Source organism: Monodon monoceros, unplaced genomic scaffold (assembly GCF_005190385.1).
Source record: "Monodon monoceros isolate NGI ecotype Baffin Bay Population unplaced genomic scaffold, NGI_Narwhal_1 Super_Scaffold_1, whole genome shotgun sequence".
NCBI lineage: Eukaryota > Metazoa > Chordata > Mammalia > Artiodactyla > Monodontidae > Monodon > Monodon monoceros.
In genome coordinates this window covers 55,250,606-55,265,993 of record NW_021703765.1, presented here as the reverse complement: position 1 = coordinate 55,265,993, position 15,388 = coordinate 55,250,606, and the positions used below count along the sequence as shown (strand labels likewise).

The window sequence follows — 15,388 nt, the reverse complement described above, 5'->3', positions numbered from 1 at the left end:
AGCAGGGCTGTGAGGTAGGTCCCCTGCCCAGGTGCAGTGGGTGAAGCAGCTTGAAAGCCAGTAAAGCTCTTTGTTTGTCATCTTACCTCAAGCTGACCCGCACCCCAGTTCCCTGGCTGAACAGGGCCACAGGCTTTGCTCAAGTGCCGGCAGGCACACATCTTCCAGGACTGTCCCAGCGCTTCTGGTCGATGGGTCTGGAAGGCTCTCTGTACGTGGGTGGGCTGGGACGCAACACTGGGCGTGGGCTTGGGCAGAGCAGGCTCAGGGCCAACAGAACTCCTCCCTGAGGGTCCGATGCAGGCAGGTATGCACCCCATCGAGCTCCCTCGTCAGACTGCGCCCTGACTTGGTTCTGCAGGTGAGCAGAGCTGCAGGTTGGGGCCCCCACCTGGGTGATGCAGGTGTGAATTCCATCCCGAGATCCCTGTGCGGATGTCACGAGCCCCTCCCCCCTCTCCATCACAGTCAGTCCCCAGTGTTGTGCCCTCCAGATTCCACTGCAGTCCCCGTGGGGCGACGTCAGAATAGGGGCTCCCACATAGTGACCCAGGATTCTGGGGGTGAGGGCCGGTTGTTCCCGGGGTCCTCATTTCCCACTGGATGAGCCTGAGGCTTGGGGAGGCCTGGGGGAGGGGCAGTGTGGTCAGCATCACCTGCAGCCCCTACTCTCCACTCCCACTGTGTCCTTCTGGGCATCCGTCTGGGTCTCTGGGGTGCAGGGGTGGCTTCAGCCTCACCCCCGGGTCTGGGTTCTCTCAGTGTGTCTCGGTCTTGAATAGTTGTTCGTGGTTCTTGTGAGGAATGACCTTCTTCTACGTTGGGGACGACATGGTGATGTCACCCCTCACACACAAGTTTTTCAGGAACACAGCTGTTGTAGAAAACGAGACATTTATATTTGCTTTGGAGCCAACGCTGCTGTAATGTTTTTGGTAACGCTTATAATTGTGATGTTGTAAAATGCTTATGTGAAAATAGGGATGTTGAATAATCTTACCAGAGAATGTTCAGGGTTTATCAAATTGCTTTCTGTGTTTAGCAAAATAAAATACCGCATGTCGTGTAGAAATGGCAGCAAATCTTCTAGTGCTGTGATGGCTAACAGACTGCGAGCTCCTTGGTGGGAATCACACAGAGATGTCACACTGTTTCCAAAGCAAGGAAATCCATTGATAACAGTTCTCTCAGCCTTATTTGATGGTTAAAGTGCTTTCTAAAATTCTTTTACTTTAATAAGTGTATTTCTTAGCAAGAACAGGTCAGCGTCTTGTGATTGATAAACAGTAGTTATTAATGTGCATGCTCTGTGGGTCTGTTTTAAACTGTAATTTGATATGATTTTTTCCTTATAACCTGAGCTTAAATTACTTTTTTTTGTCAATTGCATATATGAATATTAAAGGGAAAAATAATACACATTATTTCTTTTTCATTTACTAGACCAGGGACTGGGTCATATTCTTATTCCAGCAGGCAGCATGCTTCTTGGCATGTGAAGAGGAGCTCAGAACATATTTTTTAAGTGATTAAAAGCCCATATTACGTCTTCCTGCACAGCTGGTGGAGTTTCGTGTTTGTTATTCCATCAGGTTGCTTTACCGTCTTGAGAGGTTCCGAATGTTTGACTTGGAGGTGTGCCTAACTACCTGTCACCGCCAACATGCTTGTAGTTCTGACCTTTCACCATCTGGACCTTCCTCGGGAACACTTCACAACAAGATAAATGTTAAAATTAATGTTCACAGAGCCCTTTTGACCAGAATTCTCCAGGAGCGTGTGTGTATGAGTGTGTGTGTGCAACTGTGTGTGTGTGTGTGGTTGGTTATAATAATGCTTGTCGAGAATTTTAAAACTGCAGAAAGTAACAAGGAAAGAATATTTACATTAATCCCACCACCCGCGTATAATCACCGTTAATATTTTTCTGTTTCTTTCCAATTTCTTTTCTGTGCGTGTGTGTTTGTATATGTAGACACACATATATGCCTATTGCCTTGCATGAAGAAGGAGCTTTATAAGTATGTGAAAAACAAATGTTTTAATATATATAATAATTTGTATTTTAAAAATTAAGATCATAAAATATATACTGTTTTGTGTCCTTACTTTGATAATAAATTCTCAAGATATCCCAGAAAATTCCCAAGATATTTTATAAAAAGTATAGTTTTGACTTCATAATCATATATGTATATATGTGTATATGTATATATAAATATCATTTATTTAACTTTTCTCCCATGTTAATGTTACTTTGCATTTTTTGCTGTAATAATTGTGTGATGTCCATTTTCACCATCAGCTTTTATCAGGACCACTTCCTTAGCATATTAACCCTAGAGAAGGAGTTATTGGAACATAGAATATAAACTTAAAACAATTATTAATCTTTTTGCCAGATTTTTATTATTTAAAGTGATATTTTTATTGAATTACAAAGGATAGTTATTCATCTAGAAAAGCAGAAAACTGAAGTACAAAGAAAAATGGGAAGAAATTATTTATAATCCCGGCACCTAAAGATGACTTCATTTACGATTTTGATTTACATGATTTTAGTGTTTTTTGTTTCCATTATATATTTTACCAAAAAGGATCATTTTGTTTCCTAAACTTTTTTTCCCCACTTAGTGTAGCATTAACATAGCCTTTCTCTGCCATTCAGCAGTCTTCTGCAATGTAATTTTATGAGCTGTTACTAAAACGACACATCTGTACAGTGCATTTAATCAGCCCTCTCTTCAGTTTGTTTCCACTATTTCGCTATTATGAAGGGTTCTAGGATAAACTCTTGGGCACATCACTGTAATTGCATTAAGACAAATTCCTAGGAGAATGGCTGGTTCAAAGTATGCAAATAATTTTTAAGGCTTTTGACAGTTTGCACGTTGCCTTTCGGCAGGTTGTACCAATTGGCATTCCCACAAAGAGGAGGTAGGAAAGTGAAAGGAGATTACAAAAAAAAAGTTCAGGTCCTTCGCCTTAAAAGTAACCAAATCACCTTCTAGAGAACCTGTGCCTGTTCTCCCTTCTTTGAGCGGGGGCTGGGGGCACACGTCCTGCGTGTCATCAGTGGTTGGTGATGGGGTGTGTTCATAAGTCTGTTCTAACCCAGGAAAAGCTGGGGATGTGAGGTGATGTGATTGTACCAGATGCTCACAGAACGCCAGCGATAAGGCTCCTTGCTGTTAGTTGCTTGGTCTTCTGATCATCGGTTTAAGTAATTAGCCTGCTTCTTGGATTTATCTTCAATTGCATAATTTTTCAGTCACTAATTGTGTCAAGAACAGCCCTTGTGTTTTCTCTTCCAGCCCCTGCGGTGGCCACGCATGAGGCCTGGTCTTGGGAGCAGTACTTGAAGGAACAGGAGGCCGTGGCAGCGCCCGTTGAGCTGTTTTCCAAGGTGAACAAATCCCTGAAGGTCTTACAGTTTTGCAGGGAATCCACACTTAAGAGAATCCACTGAAATGAAATCGTTTGCCTAGATAGCATACCAATTTATCTGACTTGTAGACTTTGCTGGAGATTGACATAACAAAGCTAATCCAAGCCTTAGTGATTCCGTGTGTGCTCTGGGGCCGGCCCGCCTGGGTTGAAACCTAGCGCTGCCACCTCGGGCAGGCCATCCAGTCTCTCTGTGCCTCGGGGTCCTCGTTTGTAAAGCAGGGGAATCACCACACCTGCCTCCTTGGGTCGCTGTACGTGTGAAGGACGTCGGATATAACAGGCACGTGGTAGACACCAAGCGTGAGTCCTTCTTCTTCTTCGCCGATGTTACCTGCATCTGTCCACCCAAGGATCAGTGCCAGGCATCTGTTTTGATGTGCTGCATGAAGTGGTGGGTCAGGCAGCATGTTGGAGGGGACAGTGAACCCCCTACAGCAGGTTGTCCCTGACTGTAGGGACGCCCGGAGCAGCCCCGGTAGACTTGCTCCACCCAATGACTCCTGGCACCAGGGGCCTGCAGCTCTGGGGTTCATCTTGGTACCCAAGGTACCAAACCTTCCAATGCCCTTTCTCTTCTTCTCGGGCTGTGTTTTCATTATTTCAGGGGCGATCTGAATTTTTAAAAATCGCATCAGATTTGCATCATTATATTGCATTTTAACCAGCAGAGAGAAGCTAAAACTTTTTATTTGCTTCACTTTTCATGACATCCGTTGAGTTGCTTGTAGTACGCTTTATTATGTGAGAAGGCTAGCAGTTTTAATCTAGGACATGGCAGTAGAACCGGGGAGAAGAGGTGTAGCCGGCACGGAATGAAAGCAGAGCCAAGTGTCGGCACCTCACAATTTAAGACATACTGAATATCGACTTGTGGGTTCTCCACCCAGTCCTCATACCAGGTGCTTCCAGGGAGCTTTGGAAAACATGGACGTGCATGTTCCTGAGACCTGCTGAACTAGAACCTCAGGGTGTGGCTGGGGAGGCCATGGGTTGGAAGCCTCCTCGGGGCTCCTGTGCGTGGGTAGAGGTCCCCTGGGGGAGAAGGCTTAAGGTCTGTGCAGGTTCTGCTGAGGACTCGGGTCCTGCTGCCCCCACTGCCGTCATGTGACAAGACTTAGGGCGTTCGTTCCACTAAGCGTGTAAGTTCCCGAGGTGACAGGATGCACAGTGCCTGTTCTCAGTGTGCTCTTGTCACCAGCTGTGTTGAGTGGCTTCCGGAAACCTCTCCTTAGTTCTGAGTGTAGATGCTCTTTACAGGGGGTTGGCTTTGACCGGGGTGACCCAGTGTAACTTGTAGTCGCCCTTTCCAGCTCGCCCTGTGCCGTCTCATGCCCTTCCTGCAGTGGTTACTCCAGGTCAGAGGATAGAGGGCTCAGGCCAGGAGCCAGCGAAGGCCTGTGCATTTCTGTGACCTCCAAGGGCAGATGTAGCCTAGCTGGGGTCCAGGATGCGAGGGCACAGGCCAGGCTGTGACCCGATGGCTGTGCTTGGTGAGATGACCGTCCAGGATCTCAAGGCGGCCAGAAGCCATGAAGGCGGAGATTGACCAAGAAGGGCACAGTGTCCTAGGAATCAGACCTGCGTGTGTCCTCGGACCAGGACCCCAGGACAGGGATCCTCTCTTACCTCCACCAGGACCCTCTGGGACTGTGTCCGATGTTTGGATGTTGGGGGTGAAGTGTGTGTGGTTCCCAGGGCAGGGCGAGTTCTGGCCGATGGCAGCAAAGTGCTAGATCCCCGTCCAGCTCCCACCTTCTCCCCTCATCTCAGCCAGTGTGTGTTCACTTTATTTCTCAGACTTTCTTCTTTCAGATCCTTTAAGGCCCATCAACTCACGCAGAATGGAGTTCCTCCCCAGATTCCCCTTGGGTCCTAGTGCTGACTGAGGCACCTCCAGGGCAAGTGTGGGATTTCTGCCCTGAAGTAGATCCTGAGGCTGCGTTGGGGACCGTGTAGTGATGGGCTGTGGGCCATATAGCCTCCCCCTTGACCTTCTGAGACCCAGAAGGTCAGGGGAGGGGAGCAGGGGGCAGGGCACACCATCTGCATGGTTCCTTGGCTAAAACTATGACTTCCTCAAGCTTCTGAGCTCTAACCCCTGTCAGCTCTGAAGGTGACGGTGAGGCATTAGCACAGCAGGCAGCAGCCGCATCTGCTGTGGTGGCCGCCTTTCCCTTCACTCGGAGTTTCACAGTCAAGCCACTCACGTGTGGCTTGACAGTCAAACTCAGGCTCCGTGTGTGCAAAGCACCACGTAAGACCTGGACAGAAACACTAGTGTGCTTGTGACACGGACTCTTAAAGTTTTGCCATCTAGTTGGGGTGTAAGATATGTCCAGAGAACATGATAACAGCACGAGGGAGAATTGTTGATTGTCCTTGGAATATGCAAGTAATGAGCTTACTAGGTGTTTTGTGCTGAGATGGGGCTTCGTACCACCTGCGTGTGAAGGGGAAGTCATCACCTATTACATCTGGTTTGTCCTGAGGATGGAAGATGTTGCCCTAACTGAGCATTTGTACATATATATATATATATATATATATATATATATGTTCTGTATGTACTATATATACACAATACATATATTGTGTGTGTGTGTGTGTGTATATATATATATATATATATATATATACGTAAGATGAAGTAAGCATGGTTTATGATCGAAGATAGGTTTCAATAGAATAAAAAGGGCAGGTGGTACACGCCTCCTCCTTCCAAGCAGGAGGATCAGACTGAACTCAGTTTTGTGTTGGTATTGTGCTCTTGACTATTAATGTTCATTTTCATTGTGTAAATATTATAACCATGGTGTTCAGGTCAGCCAGCTGAGATGGAACTCTTCAGCTTTTAATAGTGAAATGTTGAAAATAAAACTTAGAATACTTTGCATATCCTGAATGGAAAACTACTCAGAAGAATATTGCTTTACTTTTAATATATAGTTTCATTCTAATATTCAAGTTTTAGAAAACATACCAATGACACACACAGAAACACACACTGTCAATTCTGTCATGCAGATCAGATACGGATTCTACCAAGAAAATGTGTGGGTATTTTTAAGGAAGAGTACACTTATTTCATTTGCACGTGGGTTTTTTTGCATCTTGTAGGTCTATTATTTTAAATATCTTTTTGTACAAGACAAAGTTTTTCACTTTTTATAATTTATTTTACCACCTGGAGTAATGAGTATACAAGGATGTAAACACCTTCTGTTGACGTAGAAAATTTTAAAACATTTTCTCTTCATTACTGGTGGAATGTGCCAATCTCGATTTGATTTAAACTTTAAAAGATTGTTTTGAGGTTGGTTTTAAGGACTTTTCTCTGTCCTCTCTCCCTGACAGTCATCTCCTCATCAGACGTGTCTCCCTAAAGCCTTCTTCCTTCCTGTCGATCGTCACAGGTCCACACCTGTCGGCCTGGAGTCGAGGCCGCGGGGTCTGGCCCGTCCACACGGGGCTTCTCTGGGCCTGTGGGGCTGGTCCCCACGCTGGCTCCGCTTGACTATTCCATCTTTATCCGAGTTTGCAGGCCTTTTGTGTCTCTCTTGTTCTTTGAACCTCATGGGTCCGTGCCCCCCTCAGACGCCCCTCTTTCATGAAGCTGCCCCGGCCTGCCCACCCTGCCCTGTCTGCTCGGACCTGCCAGGCGCCTCCATCTGCACATCTGAAGGGCGGGGGACGGGACAGGAGTAGCATGAAGACGGGACCCAGATCTCCACCTGGGGTCAGATCACTGTCGGGCTCCAACTGAGGGAGCACGGCCGTCCTGGGGTTGCCAGGTAGATTAGGCCCCTGAAAAGCAGGGAGACTTGCACATTTTAAAAATAGTTTGGTATTTCAGAACAAAATGAAAGCGATCATGAGAAAGTTAAAAGTCTCTGGGATGTCTTCATATATCTTTTATAGTTTAGTAATATAGTTCTAATTTGAATTCCATGTGGCTAGGTGTTGTATTAATTTCCTTTTGCTGCTGTAACAAATTACCACAGTGGCTTGAAACAACACAAATTTATTACCTTAAAATTCAGAATGTCCCAAGTCTAAACTGGGGCCAGCAGGGCTGCATTCGTTCTGCAGGCTGTGGGGAGGATCTACTTCCTTGCCTATTCTAGCTTCTGGGGGGCCACCTGCATCCGTTGGCTTGTGGGCCCACGTCACTGCAGCCTGTTTCCATCCTCGCGTCTCCTTCCCTGGTCCTTCTACCTCCCTCTTATAAGGACCCTTGTGATGGCATTGGGCCAGCTGGACATTGCAGGACCTTCTCCCCATCTTCAGATTCTTCACTTAATCACGTCCACAAAAACCCTTTTGCCGTGTGAGATACCAGCATCGCAGGTTCCAGGATTAGGACCTGCACATCTTCGGGGGCCACTGTCCTGCCGACCACAGGTGCCACCATCTCCTTTCCATTGCTGGTGCTTCTCTGTCCCCCGGCCCCTGGCCCGAGTGACTTCTTATGTGTCTGTTCCCTCGCCTTATCCTCCCGTGATTCCACTCTCCCCACCTGGGGTGAAACAAGCGTTGCAGCGTCCTCAGTGGCTCCAGCCGAAATGCACACCCGCTCCCCCGTGGTCTCTGCTTCCCAAGAGCCTTGCGCGCTGCGGCCGGGCCTGGCCGCCCTCCAGGGCCTCGGTCGGTCGCCCCCTGTCTCCTAGGAGGGCGGCTCTCTGAGGCATCTTCCCTCACTCCCGTCAGGAGGCGGTCACCCCTGGGATGGATATGATGAGACCCTCTTCGCTTCCTGTCACCAGCCTTCACTCCCTGCACCGCCCTTCCTCCTTCCCTTGTTGCCCTGGACGAAGTTCCCTCCTCCATCTGGCATCCCTTTACCTGTGCGCAGAGCCCTCCCAGTCCTGCTTCCCGGGAGATCACGGATCCGCTGCATCGGTCCTCACCCTCACACGGGTCCTCACCCCCCAGGTTACAAACACGCCTGTCGATTCCAGCTTGAAGATGAACACTGCCCCGGGCTCTGCATTTTCCTCTCCATTTTATCTCCCGAGTCTGGTGTAACTTCTTAAAATTTCAGGCCGCGTTTTCTCTTTCCTTGGTTCTTCTAACCTTTTCCTCCTCTAGCCTCTGCATCCTGACCTTTCCTGCCATCGCTGCCTGATGCTCCCCCTCATAAGTGACCCCCAGGATTTCAGATCCGCCACGTGCTCAGCTTCATGTTACACCTCCCCACCCCAGCACTCTGTCCATGCTCAGCCCCTCATGGTGCTCAGTCCGGCCCCCTCCTCGCAGGCCCTTCCTTCTCCTGTGACGTAGTCTGAGGCCGTTCTCTGTGGCTCCCCGGGCATCTCATCATCTCCTGAACCCCGTTCCTCCAGACGCACCGGGCTCCTGGTCTTGGGGCTCTTCCCCTCCGTCTCTCTGCCTGCACCCCGTGCCCCTGCGATGGCACACAGCTCTCCTGCATGCAGCGCAGCTTGCGTCCCCAGCCCCTTGTCCTGGGAGAGGTTGGCAGGGGTCCTCCCTCTCTGTGCCCCGTGTGTGTTCGGTGGTCTAGTCAGCTCACCTTCACCTCCTAATTCTTCAGTACCTTCTCTGTGCACCTACCACTCCTGCCTTAATTTAGGAATAAGCCCTGCTTTTTTTCCCCACACACATTGTAGCTAAAGTTTCTTAAATGCTCTCAATCCAGGCTGGCCCCGCCATGAACCTTTCCTGCAGGTGGTTGCCAGAATCATCTTTGTGAAGTGCGGTTCTGTTTATCATTTGTGTACTGGGTGTGTTTGACCACGTTAGTTGTCATTCTCTGGGATGACAGGTAGGTGTATTTTGCTCCTTAGTGGAATTGTAATCTCCTGGAAGACTGACTGGGTTTCCTTCTTAATTCCTCTCTGCGTGTTGGTTCTCTGGGACAGGAACACTTTTGAGCGCCTTTTATTTACTCGGGGCTTTTCATAGGCTGCCTCTTCAAGTCCTTCCCGCCTCTTCCCCCCTCACTGTATAGAGAAGGGGCCTGTAGTGCATTCTTCTGACTCTTAGTTGATTTAGCTGAAAAAGGCAGCCAGCATCACCCCCTCTCCGGGACTGCTGAAGAATCACATATGATGTACATAACATGTTCAGCATGATACCGTGTCTGACGTGTAGTTCACTTTACTAAACGCCAGCAACTCTTCAAACCACTCTTCTCTTGGGTCCCAGTCCTGTGCTTCTCGGAACCATCCCTTGTCTGGAATGCCAGCCCGGCCTGCTCCCCGGCCCTGCTCCCCGGCCCTGCTCCCCAGGCCCTGCTCCACGGCCCTGCTCCACGGCCCTGGTCCCTGGGCCCTGCTCTCTAGGCTCTTCTCCCCGGGCCTGCTCTCCGGGCATACTGCCGGCAGGACTTGCCTGGATGGACATGGAGACGCCCTTGGCTGCCCTCTGTTGGCACCTGGCCTGCCAGCCGAGGTGTCGTCATCTCCGTGGCCCAACCCGCACACCTTGGGGTGTGTGGCCAGGCTACAGCCCACCCACCATTGGAGCTTCATCTAAAATCCTAACGTTGGCAGGTACTGGCCTTCCAGCCTCTCCCTGTTACCCTCACACTTGAAGACATACTGACTTCCTTCATGAGGAGGAGCAGAGGTATTTTCCCCAGGTGACCTCCTTCGTCTCCTCAGCGAGGCAGAGTTACTGTCCAGACTTCCAGACTCAGGGTGCCTGCCTGTCCTCCTGTGGCTCCCTCAGTGCCACCTGCACCCCTGATGCTCCACGCTCCGGGCTGTACTCTGCCCCCCACCCCTCCGGCTGTCCATGACCATCTGTTAGATGATTTCAGAAAGAAATTCTTTGTGTCCTGATAAGGAAACTCCAGCCAGCTGTAGGATGATGGGCGGAGGGTAGCCGGTGAGAAAAGACTCCTTCCTAACTTATCTCCTGACGGTCTCGAATACAAGGCACCTTGTGCAGACTCATTCCCGCTGTCTGTCCTTCCTTACTTAAAGTCCTCGCGGGAGCAGTGAGTTTAACTCACCCTCTCCCTAAATTTAACTTTTTCACCCAGACCTGAAGTATATTTAAACCTCTAATTTTTCTAAATATGCCAGTACGTTAAATAGAATCTGAAAAATGTGTGTGTGTGTTTTGTTTTCAATAAAGCCTGGATTTGTGTGTAGTTCCGCAGTGCAGAAAGATGCTGCCGTGAACATTCACATTTGGTGTAACCCCGTGTGGAACTATTTGAGAAAGCTAGACCCTTTCCAACCAAAACAGTTCAGTCAGATGTCAGGTTTTCTGTGCTTTGAACATGTTTCCAAAGTACTTGATAATCACTGAGCTCCCCTTCAGAGTTTTAATGTGGATCCGTCTTAGCTAACACTTTAAATATTAGTCACGAGCCACGTGATGACCATGCATGGCTTTATAAGCTGTAATGAAATTCCTCATTATATTGTGAACTTGGGTATGCTGAGGATCACATGACAGCCTCAGTTCATATGCTTTTTTAAAAATTTGCCTCAAGTGTGCTTGTCTATCTGCCTGTTTGTTTTCTATATGTATTGTGTTGTCCCCCAGTTTTAAGATAACTTCGTTGGTGTTTAACAATTCTCCCCCAGAAAAACCAAACATGTTTTGAAAACAGTTATACTCAGATGTTTGGTTGGGGTTTAAAACACAAGGCACGTATCAAGGGCAGGGAAAGAAGTGTGTTTGCAGACCAGAATGTGGCCTTACACCATGCAGTCATTTAAGCCAATTGCTTGCTGGGACTCTGAAGAACAGAGCGAATTCCCGTTCATGTTCGTTTCTCATATTCTCCAAAGCTCTCAGTTATGGAGCAAAACTGAAGCTGCATCCTGATCTCGGGTGTCAGAGCCTTTTCCTTCTCTTGGAATCCACTCCTCTGGAACGGTGGGACGCAAAGGTCCCGGGCTGTGAAGCAGTTCAGCAGATCTGAAGCGGGGGAGCCGGACAGATCAGGCGCTTTTTGTTCTTGGGAGGGGCCTGAAGCCCCCGTCAGGGCAGCTTATCTGCGTTTCCAGCTGGGAGCCCAATGTCATGTTCAGAGGAAGGGAAATTAAAAGAAGAAAGTAGTGGTGTTTAGAGTCAAGCGTGGACCGTTTCACGGCTCTTTTCCTGCAGTTAAAGGAAATTTATATTAGAAGTATCCTCGTCTCTTTTCTCTGGGAGAGTTTAGTTATTCAGGAAAAAAATACATGGGTTTATTGTTTTAGACCCTAGGCTCAGAGGATTTGTGAAATCCACTCAGTGACGGCCAATGAATTATCAGATAACTTCAAGAGTTATTTTTAAAAGTTCTCTCTGAGCAGTTCTTTATTTTATACTGTGTGGGTTCTTTTTCTTTGTTCACAAAGATCTTTGTTAGACCGAAGCTGCTTAAGTTCAGCAGTATTTCACCCACTCTGATCTGTGCTTTCTTTCTGTTTCTTGGACTATGATTCAGTCAGTGGTTAGGTTAGGGTCGCTGGAGACACACACACACACACACACACACGCACACACACGTACACACACACGCACGCGCACACACACACGCCAAACTTCTTATTATCAATAGGTCAGTGGGTTCCAGGGAAATGAGAATTTCTGCATCTGAGATTACAGTAGGATAGATTCACAAAGAAACAGTAGGAATTCCATTGACTAACTTATTAAAGTGCACTTTTGTTGTGCCATGCATTCTGTGTTCTCTGTTTGTAGGATCCTCCTGGTATAATCTTGATAGCAGTTTGGGATTCAGAATTATGAAAAATGTTCAAAAAACGAAAAATGTTCAAAATAACGAGGACGTAGTCTCTAAAATGAGAGTTTAAAACTACGCAATCAGCCATCCTTCACTGCCGTCTTAACTGAAGCTTCGCAGCCAGTTATGTTTAATTAGGTAGGGGATGATTTTTCTCCATTAGCCTAACAAATAGGTGGCAAAAATAGGCATCACTTTGAAGAAGCAGAATCTGAAGCAGGTCTTGCTGCCTCACCTGTATTTCCATGATGAGCTTCTGTGTTCTGCTTATTGAAGTTTCCTAAATCGGTTATTTAGTCCGTGGCTTGATTTTTTTTTGCGGTACGCGGGCCTCTCACTGCTGCGGCCTCTCCCGTTGTGGAGCACAGGCTGCGGACGCGCAGGCTCAGCGGCCATGGCTCACGGGCCCAGCCGCTCCGCGGCACGTGGGATCTTCCCGGACCGGGGCATGAACCCGTGTCCCCTGCATCAGCAGGCGGACTCTCAACCACTGCGCCACCAGGGAAGCCCCCGTGGCTTGATTAATGGCAGGTTCCTATAAAGGACAGCCACGCAGCTCTTGGTCTTTTTTGGGGGGGTGAGGGGGGGGTTTGGACCCCTTTGAACATCTAGTGTAAGCTATTGATAATCTCCTTAGAGAAGTGCTTATATCGATTTGTGCACAAAATTTTATATAAAATTCAGAAGGTTTCCAGAACCCTTGAATACATCATGGACCCCACTTCTCCACCATTAAGAACAGCCACATTAAACAAGAGTACAAAACAACAGTGTGTGTGTATATGTATGTGAGTGTGTGCTGTGTGTGTATTTTTCAAGTTCTCCATTTTCTCCGTGATTAAAACAAGAGGGAGTCAGAAGGGGTTCTAATATTCTTGGTAATTTCCACTCTTAGTTTAGGTGAAAATCATAGTTTCTTGAGGAAAAAGCAAGGAAGGCATTTCATAACCTTTCATCGTGTGCAATATTTCTTGGTGAAGACACTTCTAGGATGAAAGATTCATTGCAAGATGCCCGGGAGAACATAGAAGCTATAGTAATGCATCAGAAAGTTGGAACTGAAAAGCAGGTGCAGAAGTAGAGTTTTCATGAGCTGTTCATCAAGTCCTTGGAGGTCTCAGTAGATACTGATAACTTTATGAAAGTAAACATGATCACATTTTGGAAAATATGGAGATTTCTTTCCAGCCTGAAACCTGGGTGTCAGTTGAAATTCCCCACCTTCCTCATCCTGTTCATCCAGCCAGTCAGCAGGTGGTGCCCATTTTACCTCCCAGATACGTACGGAGTCTGGCCCCTGTCCCCACTCCCAGCTCTTGCTCTGCGTTTGGCTGAGGGCCTCATCACCATTGTTCAGGCTGTCGCAACATTCCCAAATACAATATCACTTTGTGAGTAAGCACAGACCAGGGTTTGTATTCCAATTCCAGGTTTTTACTGACTAGCTGGGCCAATGGGGCAATTTGTGAACCTCTCTGAGCCTCTGTTTCCTTGTAGGTGACGTGGGGATTGTAACAGTCCCAGTGCAGGGGTGCTAAGGCTTAAACGAGCTGAGTTAGGTGCTGTATGTGGTACATGGCAAATTCTTAATTATTAGTAGATATTAAAAGCCTCCTTTCCCATCTTTTCTACCTCTAATTTTACTACATTTCTAATTAATTCCCCACATTGCCACTAACAAGATCTTAATAAAATGCAATAATTTTTTTTTCTTCCCAATGACTAAAAGCTTTTGCTACTACTTCATTGGCTAAGGATAAACTAAAAGGTCCTTAACAAACCATACAAAGCTTTTCGTGACCTGGGTCCTGCCTATTTGCCTAGTGTCTTCATCACTTGATTGTGTGTGTGTATTGATCTTTTTAAAAAACTTAGAATGCCATTAAAAATTCTAACAAGACAGAAGAGTATAAAAATAAAAGGCTTTCTCTCTCTGTCAGTTCCCCGCTCTAGGTGAACCACTTAAAATAATGTGATGTTTGTCCCTCCAGATCTGTATAATGTAGTTATGTAGATATGTGAATAGTGTCCATATAAATGGTTGCGTGTTCCTCGTCTGTTACTTGCTTTATATTTATCAGTACCTCATGGCCATCATGCTTCCTCAGCAGATCCGGGTCTGTGGCTTGCTTTTATTTGATAGCTGTACTGAATTCTGTTGAACTATGTCTAATTTCTCTCCATCTAAAATTATTTTTATATGTGCTATTGTGGTGGGAATATAATTCCATTTTCCTCCCCAAATGGATAGTCACGCGTCCTGATGCCATGTGTCCTTACTCTCCTGATTGATCCTATAGTAAATTCCCGCACATAGGGTCTGGCATTCAACATGGCACTGTTTTCAAACTTTTGGCATCTGGGGATCATCTATTGGTCATGTAGCACATACTCAGACCTCCAGTTTTTAATATCTAAAAAAGCTCATCCCAAGTTTTCACTATAAAATAAAAGCTTAAATATTATGATGTCTTTAGTGTTGCCTATAAACCTTTCAGAATGACCTCCCATAGTGACTAACTGCCCGTTAAAAACAGACACACACTGTGATCTCAGGCACATTACATAACCACTTGTGGCCCAGTTTCATCATCTGGAGAATGTACGCGTACTTCATAGGGTTTTTCTTGATGATTTAATGAGTTAATGTTTGTAAAGTGCTTAGAACAGGGTGTGGCCCAGTTCTGTGCTGCACAAGGGCTTGTAGCATAGAAGGCCCCTGTATATGGCTCGATGAAGGGTAGCTCAGCTCTGTAACCATCCTTGTCATTCTTTCCACTTCATTTCTGTTTAGTGAGAAAGTTGCATCGAACCATTCCTAGGTTTTTGGCTGTGACAGCAAGTGTTAGTGGTTCTTCACATACATGTGGATTGTCCTGGATATTCAGATTGGACATGAACCCAGACTCATTTTGTTTTATCAAATGCTATGTTGACACATACTATGCTCAAAACCTGGCAGGTTGAGTCTCTCTGCTTCAGAGAGAGCTGCAAATGCATTTTGTAACTTCCTCTTTGATTGTGTTTGTCTCTGGAAAATGTTTTTCTCACGTTCCCTTCTGCCGTATTTGAATTTTTTTTTTTTTTACTCTACCTATAACCTAATTGATTTTTCCCCCATTGAGGAAAGAAAATTGTCAAGTGCTGACACAAAGCTAAATTCTCTGTGGTCAAGCTGTTTATATCACAGTTTGCCTACATAAGACTTCCTGATGGCTCACCTTTCACGTT

The 15,388-nt window shown here is 46.7% G+C and overlaps 1 protein-coding gene across 5 annotated transcripts in view; it reads left to right on the top strand.

The window, feature by feature from the left end:
* Window positions 1-15,388, top strand: part of L3MBTL4 (L3MBTL histone methyl-lysine binding protein 4) — a 352,211-nt gene that overhangs the window by 93,073 nt on the left and 243,750 nt on the right. For all 5 annotated transcript variants that reach the window (XR_003794451.1, XR_003794450.1, XM_029228654.1 and 2 more), the window contains one exon: window positions 3,315-3,406. Coding sequence is in view for 3 of the 5 variants with exons in the window: in XM_029228654.1 (XP_029084487.1) it covers window positions 3,315-3,406 (92 nt within the window). In the remaining 2 variants the exon portion in view is untranslated. The remainder of the gene's footprint in view (window positions 1-3,314; window positions 3,407-15,388) is intronic.